General features: G+C 47.7%; 1 protein-coding gene and 1 long non-coding RNA gene across 2 annotated transcripts; one reads left to right on the forward strand and one right to left on the reverse strand.

Moving 5' to 3' along the window:
• The first annotated feature begins 1,784 nt into the window (after positions 1 to 1,784).
• On the forward strand, positions 1,785 to 4,452 carry ctsl.1 (cathepsin L.1). The gene is made up of 9 exons (XM_029139687.3): positions 1,785 to 1,977; positions 2,306 to 2,410; positions 2,542 to 2,684; positions 2,791 to 2,988; positions 3,077 to 3,268; positions 3,379 to 3,544; positions 3,625 to 3,730; positions 3,960 to 4,063; positions 4,245 to 4,452. The coding sequence occupies exons 2-8, from the start codon at positions 2,311 to 2,313 to the stop codon at positions 4,057 to 4,059; spliced, it is 1,005 nt and encodes a 334-aa protein (XP_028995520.1). The 5' UTR covers positions 1,785 to 1,977; positions 2,306 to 2,310; the 3' UTR covers positions 4,060 to 4,063; positions 4,245 to 4,452.
• Positions 4,453 to 6,653: 2,201 nt separating this feature from the next.
• LOC129603604 (uncharacterized) lies at positions 6,654 to 15,534 on the reverse strand. The gene is made up of 3 exons (XR_008693675.1): positions 15,012 to 15,534; positions 12,849 to 12,950; positions 6,654 to 8,266 (listed from the first exon to the last, which is right to left on the reverse strand). It is a non-coding gene; the product is annotated as an uncharacterized LOC129603604 (long non-coding RNA).
• Positions 15,535 to 21,365: the final 5,831 nt, after the last annotated feature.

Raw genomic sequence — 21,365 nt, forward strand, 5'->3', positions numbered from 1 at the left:
CTCCTGGCGGTTTCAGGCATCAACCCTTATTAAACGTAACATGACCGCAAAAGATGTTAAGGTGTGAGTCCAGGAAGGAGCTGCTAAGGTTTCTTTTTAGAGTTTGCTCTAAAATCTTCTATATATTTCTGTAAAATGATGCGGAGAATTCAACGCGATTCCAAGTTGCTGTGTAGGTGATTAGATGTCAACATCAAAAAGTCCCCGACATGACTCTGTTCTGACCCAAGAGTCCTGACTGTAGCTATGACTGACTCACTGCTTACAATAAGGCTGAGCTGGTCCAAGGTTAATTTTAAAGGCTGTGTGCCATGTGACTGGTCGTTTCTGCAAGTCATATGGCAAAAAACGCTGATTCACCTTCACACGTCATCTGTCTGATCATACATTGGTGATTGAGCTAATAACAACAATATTACAAAATTTTCTATTGTATTCTTACAAAATTCCCTCAACATCTGAACTTACCGTATATCATTCACCAATTCAGACAGCACTTTTCCCATAAACAATGACTGTTTTATTCCTCTTCACATGACACACATTACAAAACTGTGTGTTGTTTGTCACACGTTTCAAATGTGGCATTACCAGAATCATAAACAATAAACAAGCGAGATGCAGAAGTGGTGGAGGAAATTACAGGAAACCTTTTTTTTACCTCTGCATTTCAATGGTTTCTGTTTTACTTTGCAGAATGAAATACTTTATCCCAACACACATGTAATCTGCATGTTCTCCATTTGTAAGAACAGGCTTTACTTCGAACACTGGCTTGATGCAGTGGACACAAACCGTGAGCTTTAAACTTGTTATACTTGTACTGTGCTGACTCATAACTCATAATATATAATATAAATCCTGTATGAAAGGAATTTTACAGTGTAACGGGACAACGTACTTCACCTAAATGGGCTAAAATGCACAGAACAATCCATCCCAGCAGTGAGTTAAGGAAGTAAACCTTGTGTACAAACAAGTGTGAAGCGTTTTGCTGAGCTTTCAGTTTCTCCTCATTCCATTTTATGGTCTGATGTATCATCTTCACACGAAAGCCTTGTGACAGTCAGACATCATTCCTAAAATCAGTTAGTCGTGTTTAACAGGTAGTTCATGTGTGAAGAAAATAAAAGGCTTGAAACGCAAATTTAAATAGAACATCCTGAAACTTACAGACAAGTTAAAAACAGGATGTGCGTGTGGAAACAGAAAGGAAATCATGAATGAGAGTCAGTGGAAACCATGATGAATCACAAATTAAATGATATCAAACAAACTGTTTACTGTATTTCACAAATTACTACTTTTGTCACTTAATACCTGAGAAAATCATTAAATTGAATGCACACTTTTCTCACAAGTCAACACACGATAGAAGAAAGTGACGGGATGGTCGGGGAAGGATGCTGGCAAAATAAAACCCGATCAGGTAAACACTGCACGTGGGCGTTTAAGACGTGCCTCCTACACTTCCCAGAAACCCCCACACCTCCACCTGCTGCTGTTCCAGAGCTCACGCGGCCGTTAGAAGCGTGAACTTCAAACCTTTAGTTCTGTTCTTCGAGGCACCTCCATTGTTAAGTGCCTGGAACTAGGACAGTGAAACTAAATGCGGAACTAAGAGACACGTCCTCTTTACGGCCGCATGATTCCTGACCCACAGACATTAACAGGTCACTCCCAACCATCTATATGACTAATCATAACGATTTTTATGGTTTTGCTTTTGTAGAAAAAGGAGTTTCTCAGCAGGATTGCATCATGAGAACTTCTCAATGTTTAACTTACTCTATTTTAGTGCTTGCCTGTGTGTTTCTCTGTGGGTTTACGAGCTGCTGACAGACACCTGACTGGACAAACTGCAACTCATAAGTGGAGTGAGCTACTGTATATAAGGACGGCTGTCTGGCACAGCGCAGCATTGCCTGCGGGTGGTTTTACCTCACACATCACTGCACACGTCTGACGAGGAGGCAGGTGAGCAAGGCACCACAAGAAAGGACACACACACACACACACACACACACACACACACACACACACACACACACACACACACACACACACACACACACACACACACACACACACACACACACACACACACACTTGAGCATAGGTCTGAGGGAAGAGATGAGACAGAGATTCAGAAGAAGCCGGGAAATTAAAGCTCGTAGGACGATGTGGCGTCTGACATCATGACAGAAGACGCTGGTGGAAACGAAGTGAAAGCGCTCAGTCTGAACCCGCGCGTGGTTCCCTTCAAGTCACAGAGTGTCTCTTGCTTCCTCTGCTTGTCTGTCAGTCGGGATGAAACTGCTGCTGATCGCCGCTGCCGCTCTGGCCGTTGCCAGCTGTGCAAGCATCTCTCTGGAAGACCTGGAGTTCCACGCCTGGAAGCTCAAATACGGTGAGACAGAAGTCTGATCAGGTTTCTTTTTTTTGCCAAATACAGGGTGACTTTCATCCATTTGGACACCTTTTACTCTTTAAACTGATTGTTTTCCACTGTTCTCTTGGTGACCTTTCTTTAAACCTTAGGAAAGTCCTACAACTCTCCGTTGGAGGAAGCCAACCGCAGGCAAATCTGGATCACCAACCGACGCCTGGTCCTGGTGCACAACATCATGGCTGATCAGGGCATCAAGTCCTACCGCCTTGGCATGACCTTCTTTGCTGACTTGGTAGGCACAAACCTAAAAACACCTGCGACCAACTTGGCTTACAGTGACTTACACCTTGGTTGAGAACCCTGTGAAGTCATCTTGAGTTTTGACCCCGTCTTCACAGGAAAACGAGGAGTACAAGCGTCTGATTTCCCAGGGCTGCCTGGGCTCCTTCAACGCCTCTCTGCCTCGCAGTGGCTCCGCCTTCCTCCGGCTGCCTGCAGGCAACGACCTGCCCGCCAGCGTGGACTGGAGGCAGAAGGGCTACGTCACCGGCGTCAAGGACCAGAAGCAGTGCGGCTCCTGCTGGGCCTTCAGCGCGGTACGAACCCGCTCGCGCCTTCCGCCTCCGCGCAGGTACCTTTGCAACAAGCGCCTTCCGATGTGAAACCTGCCGATGCTCATTTCAGACGGGCTCGCTGGAGGGTCAGACCTTCAGGAAGACGGGGGAGCTGGTGTCCCTGAGCGAGCAGCAGCTGGTGGACTGCTCTGGGGAGTACGGCAACATGGGCTGCATGGGAGGCCTGATGGACCAGGCCTTCCAGTACATCAAGGCCACCGGGGGAATCGACACAGAAGAATCCTACCCTTATGAAGCCGAGGTGCGTTGGCCTCCCGCTGTGACAAAAATGGGCAATACTGCCATCTTGTGGGCGACAGACAGACAAACAAGTGAAAAGCTGACCCCTCCCCAACCCTTTGTCTCAATCAGGATGGAAAGTGCAGGTACAACGCCGCCAATGTCGGCGCTAAGTGCACCGGCTACGTTGATGTAACTGTAGGTGACGAGGACGCGCTCAAGGAGGCTGTGGCCACCGTCGGGCCCGTGTCCGTAGGCATCGACGCTTCCCAGCCCTCCTTCCAGCTCTATCAATCAGGTAACGCACGCAGACACAAGGAAACATCCTCATGATAAAGTGTTTTGTTGAATTTGTTGAACCGAGGCGTGCGTTTGCAGGTGTGTACAATGAGCTAGACTGCAGCAGCACAGAGCTGGACCACGGCGTCCTGGCTGTGGGCTACGGCACCAGCAACGGACAGGACTACTGGCTGGTCAAGAACAGGTGACCCCCCCTCGGCGCCGCTCACGCTCATTAACATGTTCTCCTGCGAAGGCGGAATCCATTGACATTTAGAGAACATTTTACAAAAAATGTAGTAATGTCACAGTCAGCGGTTTACATGGTGTGATTCATAGACGCTAAAGTAACTCGAAGGAAGTCACCATGACTAAGTTTGACTGTGTTTCGCATACTTCACTAGATATTGTTTATAATATATATGTTTCTGCAGCTGGGGTCTACAATGGGGAGAAGAGGGGTACATCATGATGTCCAGGAACAAGCACAACCAGTGTGGCATCGCTACAGCAGCCAGCTACCCACTGGTCTGAACAGGTGAGGAGGAACCCACAATCCATCTGATTTTACGAGCAACACATTTAAAAGCTATCAAAGCACGGCGACGCTGCACCTGGATGTGTGTGTGTGTGTGTGTGTGTGTGTGTGTGTGTGTGTGAGCTCGGTCTGTTCTTATTGCCCATTAACCGGTTGTTGTTTATGTTTATTGGATTCGCAGGGTCCGGCTCCTTCCTCAGCGCCACCGAGAACAGCCACTCGTAAATTACTTTAATTCCATGAGGAAACCGAGTTATGAAACAAAACGTTCCACCGATGCTGGAATTCTCGGGCCTCTGCGTTCCCTGGGGCACTTTTAATAGAATCACATTTTATGGAGATTGTAAATAAATGTAAAGGAATAAAAGGTTTTACACTGAAATATAAAAGGCCATTTATGCATTTGTGATTTAGCTGCTTTGTGCTGTCTGTCATAAAAGTAATGGGGCTGTGCTGATGTTCCGTGCTTTAAAAATACTGCTTAACATAAACACAATACTAATTATGCTTAGAAGACACAAAGCAACACATTATCTATACATACATAAAATATGGAAAAAGTGTTTTGACCATATCTGAAACTGGCAACGTGCTGTGTTGTTTGGTTTAGGGAAGTTTGGAAAGAAATGTCCATATGGCAAACAAAGTAAAGAAAAGTAGTGAAAAGTAATACTAGGAAAATACTACATTTTGAGGTAAAAGGTTAAAAGTAACAGGGAAAAGTCAACAGACTGCTACAGGAAATGAACCTTTCCTCCATGACTATACATTGGAGATGGACGTGCATGAAGTAGCACCTAAAGCTGTCTGACGAACAACATACTGGCTCCACGCCGATGTGCATTCAAGAGTTCGACCCGTTTTATTTATAGTTATTCAAATGTCTGCGCATCAAACGACTGAGATCTTTGCCCGAAGCGGCAGCATTACCCGCGAACACACTTCATCCCGGGGATTTATGTCGTATTCGGCTCCATTGCTTTTAACAGTTTCCACCGGCATAAATTATTCACTGAAAACAAGCATGTTTGTTATTCACAGAGCCTGATATGAACGGATACCGACACGGATTTTGCCGGCTGCCGTGGCCTTTGGCTCGAAAACCCCAGGCCACAGATAAAAGCGCTGGGCAGAGAACTACTAGTTTAGTGCTGTTTTAATTCACTTGGATAATGTTTCCTCATCTTCGGGCTTTCCTTTCTGTAGCGTCCTGTGGTTTATAATAAAACGGACGAAAGGCAACACATCAGACGGGCACAGTCTGAAATCATACACGTCTGTGGTCAAAGCTCTCGTCTGATGTGAGGAAAAAGCCACTATGGATTTCAGAGAAGCATCTTCGCTGTATTTATTCTGACCTTTTCCGCCATCAGTGTATTTTTGCGGCCTGTCTTCTGCTTTCAAGATCATCCCCCCCCCTCTTGTCACATCCTCCTGTCCTGATACTTGATCCGCCCAATCCTTCATAATCGGTTTCCACATAAACTGTGATTATGAAACAGCAGGAGAAGAGAAATGAAAGCCTTGTATATTTTTCATCCTCATCCTTCAAAACCACCGGTGGAATATTAAAAATGCGTATCGTTTACAATGTGATCCTGGATTGCGAGTCACAAGCAATGACAAGACGTAAAATGAAGCTGAATTTCCTACCAAGCAGCAGCCATAGACACACATGAAGTTACAGTAGTGATATCATGTCCCTGCATATCTCTATTAATATGACGCCTTCTTGTGTCAGTCAGTTCATTCCAGTTGCTGATTTTCTTCATTTTGATCTCTTGTTTTTTGCATAAACATATCACCTGCATCCTCTCAGCTTAATGGTGTTTTTATAAAAAGGATTATTTCACTAATCGTGCCTCTCTGTAGGTTCTAATTAAACCTTGTTTAGCAGGAAGCTATTTCTTTTTCCTCTTCATCCTGCCCTCACAAAGGTGCAGAACTTCTTTGTGCCCCTCAGGGCAACATCAAACCTGCAAACTCTGATTAGCCCCATTTTGAACCCCCCCCCCCAAAAGTGTGTAAAGTAATCCCATCATCCAATCTGTCCTTCCGTCGACAATCACAGTGCTGCCTGAGGGTTACGTGCGTAATCGGACTTAAACACCAATCCTTAATAAGTCATTATTCTTACACCTCTCTTGAGTTTGAGGGCAGTGAGAGTTTTTCCAATCCATAAAGTCAGATATAAATAAATTTACAATGCTTGAAATTGTTTTGTTCATTTGTCATGGGCCATTCAGCCCAACTTCATTTAATTTTACAGCACGCGGTGAAGCTGAAAAACGTCCGGCGCGCTAACAGATGATGCTACAGTCCTGATCTGGCATTAAACACTTCTCACGGTGCCATTTTTTTAAACTTTGACTTTGGTAATAAAAGTCGGCGGCGGGAAAACGATATTTCTTCCGTCCCCCGTGAGGTGGGTGACATCTGTTTTAATCATACACAATAGTTGCCCCAATGTAATTAATGAAATCACATTAAGTGCTTGTAATTTGCCCATTCTAAATGTCACATTAGGTCTGGTTGTGATGATATTTGATGAGAGGTGGAGAAACACTGAGGCGGGGGTACGGAGGGAGGGGGGGGGGGGGGGGGGGGGGGGCAGCGCATTAAGGATTTAATCAGCTTGTGTGACAAAATGTGACCTTGACATCTTACTTTTTCCTTTCTCAGCTGCAGGAGCAGAGAGAGCTGCTGCCAGGTGGAGGCAAACCGGCGCCGCCGCAGTAATTGACAGAGAAATTTAAATTACCTTTTGTCAGGCAAGTCTCATAACAGTCGATGTAGGAGGAGAGAAAAAAAAAAACACATCATGCTTTTTTATCAGCGCTGCAGTGTGACAGTTTTCAGCCAATTATGCCTGAATGATTGTTATCCAGTGACGTCATCGTCATCATCATCCCTCTTGGTTTTGGGAGTATGAACGAGGACATTAGACGGTGGGAAAAGCGGACGCCAGAGAGACAGAGACAAATGGAGACAGGAGGAGGGCGCATAAGAGGTGAGGCAAATTAATTGGTTTTGCTAAATCCCCCTCAAACAGCAGAAGCCAATGCGGTTCCACAAAAGGCCATTACCGGTAATCAATTTAAATCTGTTTTACCCTTCCCAAGGAAACCAATTAGGCAATTTAATTTGGCTTTTTTCTGAATCACAGCATAACCGCGGCGCAAATAGGACGTCCAATTCGCTTCCTGCGGAGAGGAACAAGAGAAAACACAGAGAAGTGTTGCTGGAACAAACAAAGCTATTGATCTGCAGTAGACTAAGAGACTGAGAGTGAGGGTGAGACACGGGAACAATGGGCGGATAATGAATTTATGTCATCTGGATTATGAGCGATCCCGCTGTGTCCATTTAATAGTTATTCAAAAATCAATATGGCTACTTTGAATTTTCCTCTAAATGTGACTATTTTCAGACAGATTATCACCTCCAGAGGGATGTGTGTGTGAGACAGGGCTGTTTTTGCCTGATCTGACACTAGATGGCAGCACTTGACTGCAACTATCTCCTCAGTCCCACGTGTTGGTCTTTGTGTTGTGCAAAGCTGTGGTTCAGAATGAAACGGTTCCATTTGATTCGCACGCCCTTGATCTCGCGCGCACACAAAGAGGAGGCGAAACGTACAGTCATGCGTTCGCACAAACGCACCGCGCAGCATTTCCCTGCACCAATAAACCCATTAATGTATAACAAAGCGCACGCAGTACACTCAGTGTCTGCCTAATCAACAATGTCACCGCACAATTTTAATAGATTGGCTGCTGGGTCGGCATGGAGGAAAGTGTCAGTCAGCCGTGTGAGCCATTACAGCAAACAAACAGTCTCTCCTATGGGGATGGAGACAGGGCCACGTTTCAATGGCACTGTGTGTTATCCATCTCCCATCATGCCTCTGTGCATGTGTGTGTGTGTGTGTGTGCGTGAGGAAATGGGATGTCAACTGGTTTGTCATATAATGGGGAGCATGTGATTGTGACAGACAGGAGTTCTGGATGACCGCACGCGCTACTGGTGCACACACACACACACACACACACACACACACACACACACACACACACACACACACACACACACACACACACACAGGCCTCTGCATCTTCTTCTCTAGTCGTTCCTTCCTTCTCCGCTTTGTTTCCGTCTTCCTCTCCAGCTGCATTTCCTGGTCAGGGCTCCTTTGGCTGCGGTCTGAGGGAGACAAGTGAAGCTAACGTTCGAGCAAAGCAGCTCTGGCAAGGCCAATTACACCCAGACAAAGCACTTTGCATGTTATTGTGTTAGGGATTCATGCTTGATTGACTGAATGGGTTCTAATGAGGCTGGGGAACAACGTGCGGGAAGGGAAGAAACACTTCTGCGTGTTCCCCTGATGGATTGATTCGGTCGCACACAAACGAGCGCGCGCACGCGCGGCTCAAACGTTCCCGGCGTGGAAGGCGCGCGCATGGGAGCGCACTCGCGCGAAAATATATGTAAATCAACACAATCGCAAAACAACAGTTCTGGGTTCACGGCTGCAGAGTGAGCGTGTGCAGTGGGTGGCGGATGAAGAGGGGACGCTCACTGTAGTGCCCCTGCAGATGCTCCTGTGTGAAGGCTCCACTCCCACCGGCTTCCTTTTTATAGTATCACTTCACTGGGTAGAGCCGGCTAGAGCAACAGATGGATCGGCACAGCCTACAGCGGCGGTAGAACAACGTCAGCCGTTATTCTTGTCGGGCCCGCGGAGCAGACGCCGGCTTCATCCCTGCGCCGTGCGCGGCGCTCGGCGTCGGCCTCGTCCGCCTCTCTGTCACAGCGAGCGGACCCGACGAGCCCCGAAGGTAACAGTCGCCTGTGAGAATGTGGACGCCATCACATTGGACCACGTGAAGACGGAAGGTAGTAAACAAGTACACGCCGTAAACCCTAAACTGGCAAACGGGCTCCTTCCGAAGCGGGTTTCCCATAAAACATTAGCAAACAAGCCGGAAAATGACCTCCTATAGTTAAACATCTACATCACACGCCAATTTGAATTGATCTCCATGTATTTTATCTGAGTCACTCTCGCTGCCGTATTGAACACTCGAGGCCCGGAGGGTGTTTCTCGGCCCTTCTTCCCCCTGCTCCTCGCCTTCCTCCCACATCGCTCCCATTCATCATTTCTTGCTGCCCGTCCGCTGCCTTGCTCGACTCCGCGGTCGCCTCCCCTGCCGTCCCGAGGTCAAGGTGAGGGGTCAATTGCCCCGGCGCAGATACATGACTACACATGTATCTGCGCTGGGTTTTATGTTTGTCTTTTATGTTGCCTGACAGGCTCTTCCCACAGGAGTCGGCCTCACATTTCACCCGCGGTAACTAGCTCCTTGTACGCACGTTTGTGCGCGGGTTTTTTTTTTTTGTGTCAGCTCCAGTCCTTCGCCTGCCTCTTCTACCCAACTTTGTTTATTTGCCCTGTTATCTCTCATTCCTTCCTTCCTTGACCCTGTCCTCCCTCTGCCGTCTCTCCTCCATCGATAGCAAGAGCTAATAAGGCAATTAAAGCATAATTAAAGGAGTCCTCGGAGAGAGTGAAGGTCTCCGCCAACTTCATGACGGTGCGAGAGCAATGCGTTCACTTCACATCCTGACCACCACAACAAGGCTGCACCGCGCATCCGGAAGGGCCCGAGGTGCAGTTCACGCAATTTTTCCGCGGACAAAAACCGGCTAGCGCAAAGGTAACCAGCTAATTTGTTCGGCTCCGGGTGTATTTATCCGAGCGGCATCAGCCCACACGTCAGATTTGCCAGCGCACATCAAAGGACCCCGTGTAGCGTGTCAGCCAGGTTACCTCTGCCTGGCACTCGGAATCAAAGTCACGGATTAGCGAGACGCGAGGCAGGGGGAGAGGGCTATCATCCTCTCTTTGGGTGTGAGCTGATTGCCACCGAGGCCTGCGATGGATCTGTGAATTTTTTTAACACATACATTACAAAGCTTCTCTTAACATCCCGATGCATACGATCACTGTGTGCACTTGTAGCCTGAAACAAAATCTTTACCCCTGATTTAGAAGGCACTTACAATGCATTAGCCTTGTGGTAATTACTAGAAACTCAATTAGAAGAACCCACTGAAGACCCAGACCAAACTGGAGGGCTTAAGCTGCAACGCTGGTAAATGGATTTGGAGTTAATTTAGTGAGTCAGAGGGTGAAACAGCCATCAGTGATGTTTTAAGCTGCAGCGAGCGACCTGAGCGCTCAGGCTTCTGCACCGTGGGCTGAGCTCTTCTGGAGTCGGCTCTCAGCCGGCGTTCAGCCTCACGTCGGGTAAATTGTTCTGGGAGCATGTTTGCCCTTGCATGTCCGTGCATGTGGCAGCCCTTGATTCTGTGTTGGTATATTAAGTGTCAGCGATGCTCGGACTGCATTCATGGCTCTTTGTATGTTGTCTCGTGTGCCTGTGGGCATTTACTGGCTAGGACCTTAAGCACTGCTCGCCTGTTTCTATTTGTAGTCTGCGGTTGTGCATGTCTGTTTGTGGCGGCTTTGTCGGACTCAACTGAGACTATGAATACAAATACGGTCATTTGAATGCTTTAAAATAACACATTAGTAGATCATATTTTTTTACTATAATGTGAAGTTGCTCAAACACATCTTATGTTTGTGTCATGTCCCTCAGACCTTTAACTATTGGGACATTTAAAGGAGACTGCTTTTACTGCTCTTCATGCTAAAAATATTGGACCTCAATGCCTCAGTAGTGTCCAGCTTGCTGACGTCTGGCTAAAGCTAGCGGCTAATGGCGCGCTAACCTCGCGCTAACATAATGCTAACAGCCAAAACAGGACAGGACTGGAGGCGGTTCTGTGAGTGGCCTGTTTACCGTTGCCATAGGTACTAATTGAACTACAACACAAATCGTTGGGATTGGCTGAAGTAGCAAGAGACAGTCATGGAAATGTACTAGAATGGCCAAAAAGTGGATTTTGCATGTGCTGGTACCTTTAAGTGGCATCTCCTGTTGGATTATTTACATCGCTAGGTAAATATCTGAGCAGATGGACCCCACCTTCACAAAGCGTGGGTGGTAAAGTCTGCATGTCCCTGTATATACAGTATACACACTTGTGCTCCTATTGGAACCAGCATGTGTGTTGGCGTTTGTGTGGTCTCGTTGGTGCCGCTGTAGGATCCTGTGTGTGTGTGTGTGTGTGTGTGTGTGTGTGTGTGTGTGTGTGTGTGTGTGTGTGTGTGTGTGTGTGTGTGTGTGTGTGTGTGTGTGTGTGTTGTGGGCTGGTAAGTGGGCGTGCATCGTGAGAGCACTGCTGTGCCTCCTTCTTCTGGGCACCAGATGGTGATGAGGCAAGGAGCTCCACCCGACTGTTTCTGACATCATCAGTCAAAGACAAAGTGGGAGAGGGGCCGACGGAGACACAGCGCGTTGTATATATGAGGTTACAGATTTTTTACAATAATAGAATGACCTCACTTCTGGTCAACCGGTAGAAAAAACTCTTCTGAAGTGTTAAAGGAGGCAACAATTCATATCAAGTACAGATAAAAAGAAAGTGTAGCTCCAGTGTCTTTTCTCATAGCCTGTTCTCCAGTATTCCCAGAATCCCTCAGGTCCAAAATTACAACCAGTCTACAGTGAATAGTGGCTCGGCTCATATGTAAAGGTCATCCGTTGCTTTTAATGAGTATCTTTGTTCCTGTTTCATCTCTGGAGTTTGCTAATTGAGCTAGCATCTCCCTCGCTATGTCCCTGGGCTGTACCTGGGTGCTTCCTGGAGTACGAGGGGCCGACGGAGGAGGGCTCCTCGTCTCTTTCCCTCCTCTAACTGTGATGGTGTGGCTCAATGAAGCCTGTGATGGACGCTGTGCCAGACAGAGGCATCCAAGCCCACCGCTTCCCCTTCCCTCGCCGCCTGGTGAGCAGTGCAATGGCCAATCAACTGCTCACACAAAGGAAGAATTAGCATATTCCCTGGCACAAAATCACTCCCTTAATTGCAGCTGGATTGAGCCGCGTTCTCCACTCCGCTCTCTCTCTCTCTCTGCTTTTCTTTGCCCCTCTCCCCATCACCCGCCTCTCCAAGTTCTCTCTATTTTTTTTTTTTTTTTATGTTGTTGTTATTCTTTCACGTTTCATTTTGTCCCGCCTCCAATCGCCCAGCCCTCATCAGGCGGCTATTGTGCGAGCTCCGGATGGGAACGCGGCGACAGCGAGGGAGGACGGGGGCCGCGCGCTGGCGCCGCGCGCTCCCGGAGAACGACTGTCGGCCTCAGATGATGCGCTTATAATCAGCACGGTGAAGCTGTGTGACACATAGAATAACAATATGCTTCCTACAGTACATTTCTGTGGCCTGTAGATGCCTCGACGCCGACATCTGTTTCTTTCAGCTGTGACATGTTTAACTGTCTGATTTCTTTGTTTTACTGCAATAGTTTGATCTCCAGCTTTAATTGTGGTTTACTTTTTGCACCCTGGGTTTTTTATCTCTCTTTTTTGTGTTAATTACAGGCAGCGAGGCCGGACTTAAAACGCTCCTTTAATGTTAGCATTGTTTTACTGAGTGCTCTTTGAACGCTGCTTATCTGCAGGTGCCTCTATGGAGCAGGACTAATAGCGCGTTTGGACTAACACAGACCTAGGTATAATTATGCACAGACCTGCTTCTGTCTGTCTGAATCTCGCATCTCTGCCTCCAAACTCTGCTCACACACACCAATCTTCTGCTGAGACTATCACAGCTTTATCTCTCCTGCCATGCACTGTCACAGGCGTCTGCCTACCTCCGCGGCTGCTTGTAGCTGCTCCCTCCCAGCGCCGCTGTTTTGCGGCGACTGTGTTTATTCTGCCAGTCAAAGACGAGGCGGAGACGGCGTCACTCGCCCCTGTGTTGTGGAGAGAGAGGGAGAGAGAGAGAGAGAGAGCAGCAGCAGTCACATTACAGACAGTAAAGAGTCCCAGGTGGTTTACACAGTTGTGCGTCTGAGATAAGCTGAGGTCTTGACTGTTACGCAGGATTTCCATGCAGCTGGAATACGCAGATGCTGCTTGAGTGAGTCTCGATCCAGCTGATTATGTTTATGGTCAAACGACGAAGCCGCCACAGTCCTTTAAGGTGTTTCGTTTGGATTTTTAAACAATAAATCAGAAAGGGGCTTCATGGAAGTATAAGCTGGTCATACGGATGAAATGCTCGATCAAGGTTGATGTAATTTTGTACTGCAGTACCACTGTGTGTCATGATATAGTGCACTTTCAGGAAAATCAATTGCGACCCTGAGACGAATATCTGGTTTGTGTTAATCCAGCAAATTAAATTCCTGAAAAATATCACATTGATCCGGAGCCGATATAAAAATCTAATATGCCCATAAAGCAGCAAAATTGCAGCATTCCCCAGAAGGGCCCGTTATAACAAGACATATTTGCGAGACGCAATAACAGCCTCACTCTAAACGTTATGGTAAAATCTGTCATCTCATTAGCCGGGCGGCGCGCGCGGACGCATGTACAGCACAGCAGCCGTTAAAGCAACCCGTGTAAAACCCGCCGTAGCGCAAGTTTCCCTCTTCACTCGGCAGATGTTGCCCTGTTGCGTCGAGCTCAAGCGAAACCACTTGTGGCTGGAGCTGCAACAGCGTGGAATGCTGATTTTCTACTCATTTCTTCGCAGTTGGAAACTATTTGTCGTGAGCTGTGAAAACATTCTTCGAGCGCCCACATTTTTCTCGAGGCATTAATATACAACACTGACGAACGCCGTACCTGCTTCACTATATGTTCGGTTTGCTGCCTGGGCACCAAGTTAGTATATGAATGTGATGCACAGACATATGCTGACATCACCCGACGCGTAAACAGACAATTGTGCGCAGTTTGCTTTTTATTGGGGTCCTGAATTATTTTCAAAGCTCGCCTTCAAGCGCGGCCGTGGCAGTTTCCGCGTCTTTGTTCATCCACCGCCTCTTTGATCAATGCAAAGCTCAGAGAAATCCTACACCAATTACTCCAAAACGAACCCGCCACCAGTTGCTTTTTGCTATTAGCACATCAGGTCTGTTGCGATTACAGTGTAACACACGCGGCGAGAAGAGAATTGAATCCCAAGAATCAGTTATTCCAAATGTCTCTCCTCTTGTTTCCACTGACAATTTAGCAGTGTAATACAAAGGTACAGGAATGTGTGGGTATAATAAGAAAGTAATTGTGAAACAGCCTGAGGACATGATTAAAATCTCTGCTGGCTCTAAATCAAAGAGGGTTTCCTTAGAAAAGCCCAACAAACACACAAACATGTAATTTGAATAAAAAACGATCATCTTTACATTTTCGTCCTCATAAAAGTTGGTTTTGCGAAGCCTTGATGACTCTCGCAGATAAATCTTAATAAGCGCCGCTCTGCCTCAACTAAGACCTGCACAAATAGGCTCTTTATTAATAATGCTTGACAGGGTTTCTGGTTGGAAGCTAAGGGCTCATTAGGACACGCTAACTAGTCCCTGGTAGCAGAGACGCGCGGCTGCTGCCGGTCTCTAATAAAGAACAGACTAATGACATTCGCAGACAAAGCTCACGAGCGGCGAGTTCGTGGACATCATCATTTCCAAAGGGGCCAGAGTTTCAAACGTGTGGCGTGAAGCCGGAGTCACTCCTGGGGACGCGCGTCGCATAATGAATGCACACCGTGCAGCTCATTTAAATGTTTGTATGCAGCCTCTGCGCAGGCTGGAGCCGCGGGTTCGACGGTGCTCAGACTCGCGAAGTAACGGCACCTCTTTGTTCCGCTCCGCTTCAAAAGTTGCCGGGCTGACAACCTATTTCTAGGAAAATTTGCACTCCGCTTCAACTTTTGAAATAGGTCCCAGCAGCGCGCTAAATTAGGGAGAGACGGGGAGCGGGATCAAGACGAAGAGCCGGATAGAACGAAGTGGGGGGGTGAAGCTGACCTGACAGGAAGTCTTTGACAGGGACCCGCATGGCAGGTAGCAGAGGTGTAGGACTCTGACTCCGAAACCGGGCGCATAGTCATCCATCACCGCGGCAACTCCACCTGTCAGTGCAGCAAGCTGGGGGACAAAGAGGTGGTGCCGGGGCAGATGGGAAGGGAGAAGGAGGCCCCGAGTCCTCGGTCAGAGACAGGAAGAGGAGAGTGGCCGAGGTGTACGCACTCTCTCTCTCTCTCTCTCTCTCTTGCAAACACACACAAATTGGGGCTAAAGCCTGTGTTGACCGCCGGCCCCCTCCGTGTCCCTCTGTCCACTTCGCAGACCGGCTGTCTGGAAGAAGTTGATATAACACATCCATCATCGCGCTCCTCCCGCCTCGGAGGCCTCCAGCCGGGCTGCGGTGGGGGGAACGCAGGCGTGTGTGTGTGTGTGTGTGTGTGTGTGTGTGTGTGTGTGCGTGTGTGTGTGCGTGTGTGTGTGCGTGTGTGTGTGCGTGTGCGTGTGTGTGTGTGTGTGTGTGTGTGTGTGTGTGTGCGTGCGTGTGTGTGCGCGTGTGTGTGTGTATGCGTGTGTGTGTGTGTGTGTGTGTGTGCGTGCGTTTGGCAGGACGCATAAAAAGCTTTTTGCGCTGGCGTCCTCTGCATGAGTCCGGAGACCGTGCGGAGACAAAGAGAAGGACAAGAGGCTGCGTTTATTCGAGCTTCTCATTTACAGCGGAGCTCCAGTGTTTACATAAGCACCTTATTTTCCGGTGGGCTCGTGGGTTTATTAGCAGCTTTTTAGGCTCATTGTTGTTGGATTGAGGTTGAGCAGATGAAATGCACTGGGTTCGGGTTCAATCCCTCCGGAGCAGCTCTGTCAACCCTGGTTTAAATATTGTGCAACCGAATCAAAGTCAAAGACTTTGTTCGCAAAATACAGTGTCTGAATAATTACATTTCCTTTACAGTATATGCAATAACAACATGGAGCGCGGGTTTAATTTCCCACACTTGCTCCTGTGCCAGATGGGTTTCATGGTGTCAGCCGTGCTGGAGCAGACCACTTCATTTAATTTAGACACTGTAAGTCGCAGTGCTTAGATTCGACGGAAGATTAAAGCGTAACTTGGTTTGGAGTCTCGCAGGGAGGAGGCAATCACCAGCGCGTCTTGTATCTAGTTAAATTCCAGGCAAGGCAGATGTAGTGCAAACTATTATATTGATATTGCTCCATATTAGAACAGTCACATAATCCTCTGTGATGATGACGGATTCTTTAGATGCTGCACTAAAGGAAGCAGCGTCTCTACAGGCCGCAAAACAATATTAACTTCACGACAAGATACAAGATTTTTTTCCTCACTTCTGACATTATAGAGTTATTAATAGGTGCTTCACCCACAGATATAATAATTCTGTGATTTCTTTTATTGTCTCAACGCTGCTGTATCTGAACGGAGAGCTATAAATTAAAAAGGTCAATCCTCTAAATTAAGGCCTTTCATCTGAATTATCTCTGTGAATTTACTGTATCAAGCTACTAATTGGTCTGAAGAATTCCTTGTTATTCCTAGGTCAATAATTGACAGCATCTGTAAGTTAGGTTTATATTAAATAAATGCAATATGGAAATATTACCTGGCAGCGACTCCATGCTCCGCATCAGACATTAAAGAGAGTCTTTTTACTCAACAGACAACCTTGAAATGAGAAGAATCTCTAACTGTGGCCGTTTGTTGCTCGCGTCTGAATAGTGCATGACGGATAGATTATTCAAGACCTACAGTAAGAGAAAGGTCAGGGTGGAGGTCTCGCCATCGATCCAGCTCATCAGCATTGAATGCGCTACACCAGACGAAAAGAGGCGAGGGAATGGGAAAAACATACACAGAGTGGCAAACCTGCAGAAGAAGACACAGCTTTAGAATTGGGCACTAATGCAGCTCTTGGGGGAGCTCCACCACATTATGCAGTAAAGATGTGCTACTTTAGATCACTGTGAAACATCTTTAACAGAACATAATGGTGTGTTTCGGACGTTTTACAAAGCACGTTTGTTTGCAGCTGAAGCAGTAGTCGTCATTCAGGGTTCTGGCTGTGGGCGCAGCCTCTGGGGACCACGCTCCCATTGCATTTTATCATCCACGGGGAACACGCAGCCTAAAAGAAAGTAGGCGCTCACATTTTCGTACTGCAGAGACTTATTAAAATGGGCTCGCACCTCGTCACAGGCCGCGTTTATGAGCACATCTTCAAAACAGAGCGGAGGGGGCCGAGCGCTCGCTCACCTGAGGCCCGTCAGTCCATTAAAGCTCTTAAAACATCAACTCAACAGGCGTCGCCGCGGCCGGCTCCATTACCGGCGGCGTGCGGAGGCTGCGGCGGGATCACAGCAATCGCCTCCTGTTGCTCCTCAGCGCTGAGCGATGCTCCCCGGGGGGGCGGCTGCACGTGGAGAGCGTGTGTGCAGGGAGAGCGCGGCTTTGCCAAGTGTGCGGCGCTTTTGCCTTTGTGCCGGTTCGCGCGCTCGTCTGGCGGCGGCGGCGGCGGCTTCAGAGCTGCAGTAGGTGGCTGCAGCGGGGGGCTGGAGGACGCCAAGAGCTCTCAGGCCGACACAGAAGCACAGCGAGATGACTCTGTGAGAAAAGCCTCCCACCAGATCTCTGCTCTATATCCCACAGTAGCGCTCAGATGAGCAGAATTTAGTAAAAAGTGCATTGCATATAATATAGACTTAATAAAAATAGTTATATAGTTAAAGGGAATCTTTAAATCCCAGACAGTGTCAGTGTCTGTGCTGCAGCTGCCTCCACTCTCCATCGCCCCCCTCTCAACAAAAGCCTTTTCCTTCAAAGCTGCTTCTCTGGGCTTCTGTGGCCGCGAGCGCATGTTTGTGTGGGCACAGGTGTGTCTGTCAGACAGAGGCTGCAGCCATGTAATTACTGTCAGCCACGCTACCTGTGGTTCCGTTAAACAACGGGCTGCATTCACTCATTATTACCCTGCATAGCAAATTATAGTCTTTCTCATGAACCAGTGTAGCCTGAGTAATATTCTCATTTATATGTTCCGTATAAAACGTTATAGGAAGCCATCTGTGATACTGATGCAACTTAACTGAGCATCAGGGCAGATACTGCTTGAAACGAAGAGACGGGAGACTGACAAAGAAGCTAATGAGATTGATTGATTGGTTGCTCTTGTTCCTAATTGCCTTAATGAAGAATTAATATCATCACTATATATTTGTGAGAGTGATTATAATATGCCAACATTCCATGATTGCACCAAAGGAAATCGGAGCGCTAGCAGAGTCTGCTGTCAGTTACCTGCTCCAGACTGACTGGCTGCAAACACAATAGCCTGCATTAGTATGGAGGTCACACGTTTGGTGATGCACAACTAATTAGCCTTGAGCTCAGTGTGGGCACAGCTCCAATTATTAGTCAATGTGCCCTTTTCAGTGCACAACAGTCATTCTCCCGGCTGTCGCGTGAGCGTTGCCTCGTCTTAGCGGCGGTGACAGGTCGGGCGGCGGCGGACCATCGGCTGAGAGGTGATGGATGGCTCTCAAGTGCTCGGCTGAGCAGGAGCGGCTCCAACCTGTAAAGCGGCGAGATTTACGCTGGCGACGCGATCAAATTAAACACACGTAACCATCCAGTCTTAAATAGTGTGGACACAAGTAGTGGTTGGGCATCACATGATGTTAGCTTTGGGTGCAATGAAATATAAATACATGACTGGATGGTATTTGGTCAGGGCTATTTTAGCCCAGATTTGTGCATTGATGGAGCCCAGCATGAAGGAATCAGCATTTTCAGCTTTTTTTGAACGCTATTGAAGTCTGGGCTGCTTTAATAGCAGCTTTTAGCCGGTTTCTATTGTTGCGTCCGGGTTTCTCATCTTCCCTCTCACACTAGCCCAGAGATTCTCTATGGAATTTAGGTGCTAAGTCTGCATAAAGTTTGTCAGCAGACAGAAGCACGCGGGGCTTTAAAGCCTCCCGGTTAAATGGATGTGCTGACTGGGGACTTCACGCGACACAGTGCACCAGCACGGCAGGTGCCGCGGCCACGACGCATCAGCGCCGGTGGGAACTTCACGCCGCGTTCTGTGCCTGGCTGCTGCACAGTCCAGTGTCTGGGACTGATCTGCAGAAGAAATGCAAAATCTTATCATCGAAAAGAACGGCTCAAACCTTTACAGGGTGCACTGTGACGGCGGGAGTAGTTTAGTAGTAGGAGTAATAGTTTAGTTTAATCTTTTTAATTTTTTGAATAAAATGATGACAAACTTGTTGAGATGCACCTACATCTGTAAGGTCAGACGCGGAAGCAACCTGAGCAACCGGTGTGACACGGACCTCTGAGACTTAAAAGCCAAAGGTTTGTTTTTCCTCCCTTTCTCTTTTCCTTCGTAGGTCAGCTCATTCATCTTAAGGCCTGCAGAGACGTCAGAGCAAAGCATGGCTCAATCGATCAGGAAGTCTAACTGCCCTTTGTGCGCTTGTGTGTGTGTATGTGTGTGTTTCCTCATGCGTGCACATAGCAAAGGGCCTGACTGGAGCCTTTTATAACAGGCCACAGGGAGGAGCAGCGTCGGCCTTTGCCTCGTGCTTCGCTTTCTCACCTCCTCCCCTCTACGCGTTGCAGCGAACATCTGTTCTTCTTCGATTGTCTTATTTTCGTATTCATTTGTCAACCTTTCAGTCCTCCTTCCTCCTACAGTAAATCCACTCAATCCCTTGTTTGCTTCACCATTCTTCCTGCTCTATTCACATTTTGACTGACCTCTACGCATAATCTGCCTCATCTCCTCGCCCTCCAGTTCTCCTCCCAGCGTGCGAAACGTGAGACAGTCGACAGCTTTATGACTTTATCTGCTGACCGTTTATCTTTCACTTTCCATGGTGACACCTAATTAGCCAGTTGTCACGAGCAGAGGCCCGTTAGCGGGTTGAGGCGCAGTATTCCGGGGGTTATTTTACCGATAACGGGCATCTGTTGTTGGAGACGCGGTGAGAAGGCCCAAGCGGAGTGAGTGATCGGAGGATTGGAGCGGGAGGGAAGTGAAATAAGAATGACAGAGGGATTAAGGTGTGGAAGGAGTGGGTGGAGGGAGGATGATTGGAAGTCGCCGAAATGGGATCGGAGGACAGATGAGAAGGGATGAGACGGGACAAAGAAGTTCAGGATCCGCAGCGTCACAGTCGAGTTCTCCGAGCGAGATTGTCACCGGTCCCTGAACTGGAGCTAATAAAATACGCCGTCAAACAGATCCCAGCGCAGCTCAACCTTGGAGCGCTGCACTATATGATCCGGGGGTGAGGTGCCAGAATACCGAGTACAGATGAGCGGTATTGACAGAGGATCACTTAGGAAGCTGAAACATGCTAAAATGTTGGCGGCGTGTCTTTGGAGCGTGTGTGTGTGTGTGTGTGTGTACGTGTGTACATGGACATTTGCATGCATGCGAGAAGCCAGCAGCAGCTGCTTCCCACCACTTCTCATTGATAAAGGATGAATGACAGTAATTAGGCGAGCGGAGGTAGCAAATAGCAAGTGTGGGCAGAGAACATACTGTACATGAATTGGATGCTCCATCTGAAAGTGATTGAAGACACTGGACTTGAAGTGTCAGCTACATAAATACACTAATTAGAGAGCGGCGGTGTCAGCCTCGCATTCCCCCTGACGTTCATTAGACACTTAAGTAATAACTCCGCATTCCTGGTCACTCATGCTTCACAGCACCTGAAGAGAAGCTGCAATAGGACCTAATAAGTACAAGGTGGTGATTAGATGGTTTTTAAGGGAATTATATGGCTCTTCTGCCCCAAAAACATCCTGGACAATTAATCTAGTGGTCGTACTGGGAAGAGCTTCCTGGGTCAATATATGATCATTCCACCATCAAAACATGTAAATTATATACAGTCTAAGTGTCTTTGAATGGTAGCTGTGCATAAAAGCTAAGCTTGTTTTCTACTTCAGGGCGTCTGTGAGGATACGAGCGGTGATGGAGCACAACACAGGTAAAAAAGCATTCACCATGTAGGTTTGCAGCGACTGGCCACTCAGATTGACAACCACATGCGATATGGTTATCAAGTACCTAAAAGTAGGTCTTTGTGTGTCCGTACGGAGAGATGCGCCGTTACTACAGAAAAGCACTTCAAAACCGTGGCAGCGCTTCGAGGGCTGTAATCAAATGCCTTCTGAAGGTTTGTGCATTAACCTCTGTCCTTCCAAAGTGAGAGGCTGAAAGACGACGACTCGGCTCTGGGTGGAGGACGCGTGGACTCGTCAGGCTCAGACAAACGCCACCGACAGTGAAGTAGATTACGAAACAGTCAGATCTGCTTCAAAAC

The sequence above is a fragment of the Betta splendens genome, chromosome 22, assembly GCF_900634795.4.
Source record: "Betta splendens chromosome 22, fBetSpl5.4, whole genome shotgun sequence".
Classification (NCBI taxonomy): Eukaryota; Metazoa; Chordata; class Actinopteri; order Anabantiformes; family Osphronemidae; genus Betta; species Betta splendens.

Excerpts from the sequence above, each read along its gene's own strand:
- ctsl.1 (XM_029139687.3), top strand. The coding sequence starts at position 2,311 with ATGAAACTGCTGCTGATCGCCGCTGCCGCTCTGGCCGTTGCCAGCTGT. Across the intron at positions 2,685-2,790 it reads TGACCTTCTTTGCTGACTTG|GAAAACGAGGAGTACAAGCG; the intron begins GTAGGCACAAAC and ends CCGTCTTCACAG. Across the intron at positions 3,545-3,624 it reads CTTCCAGCTCTATCAATCAG|GTGTGTACAATGAGCTAGAC; the intron begins GTAACGCACGCA and ends GTGCGTTTGCAG.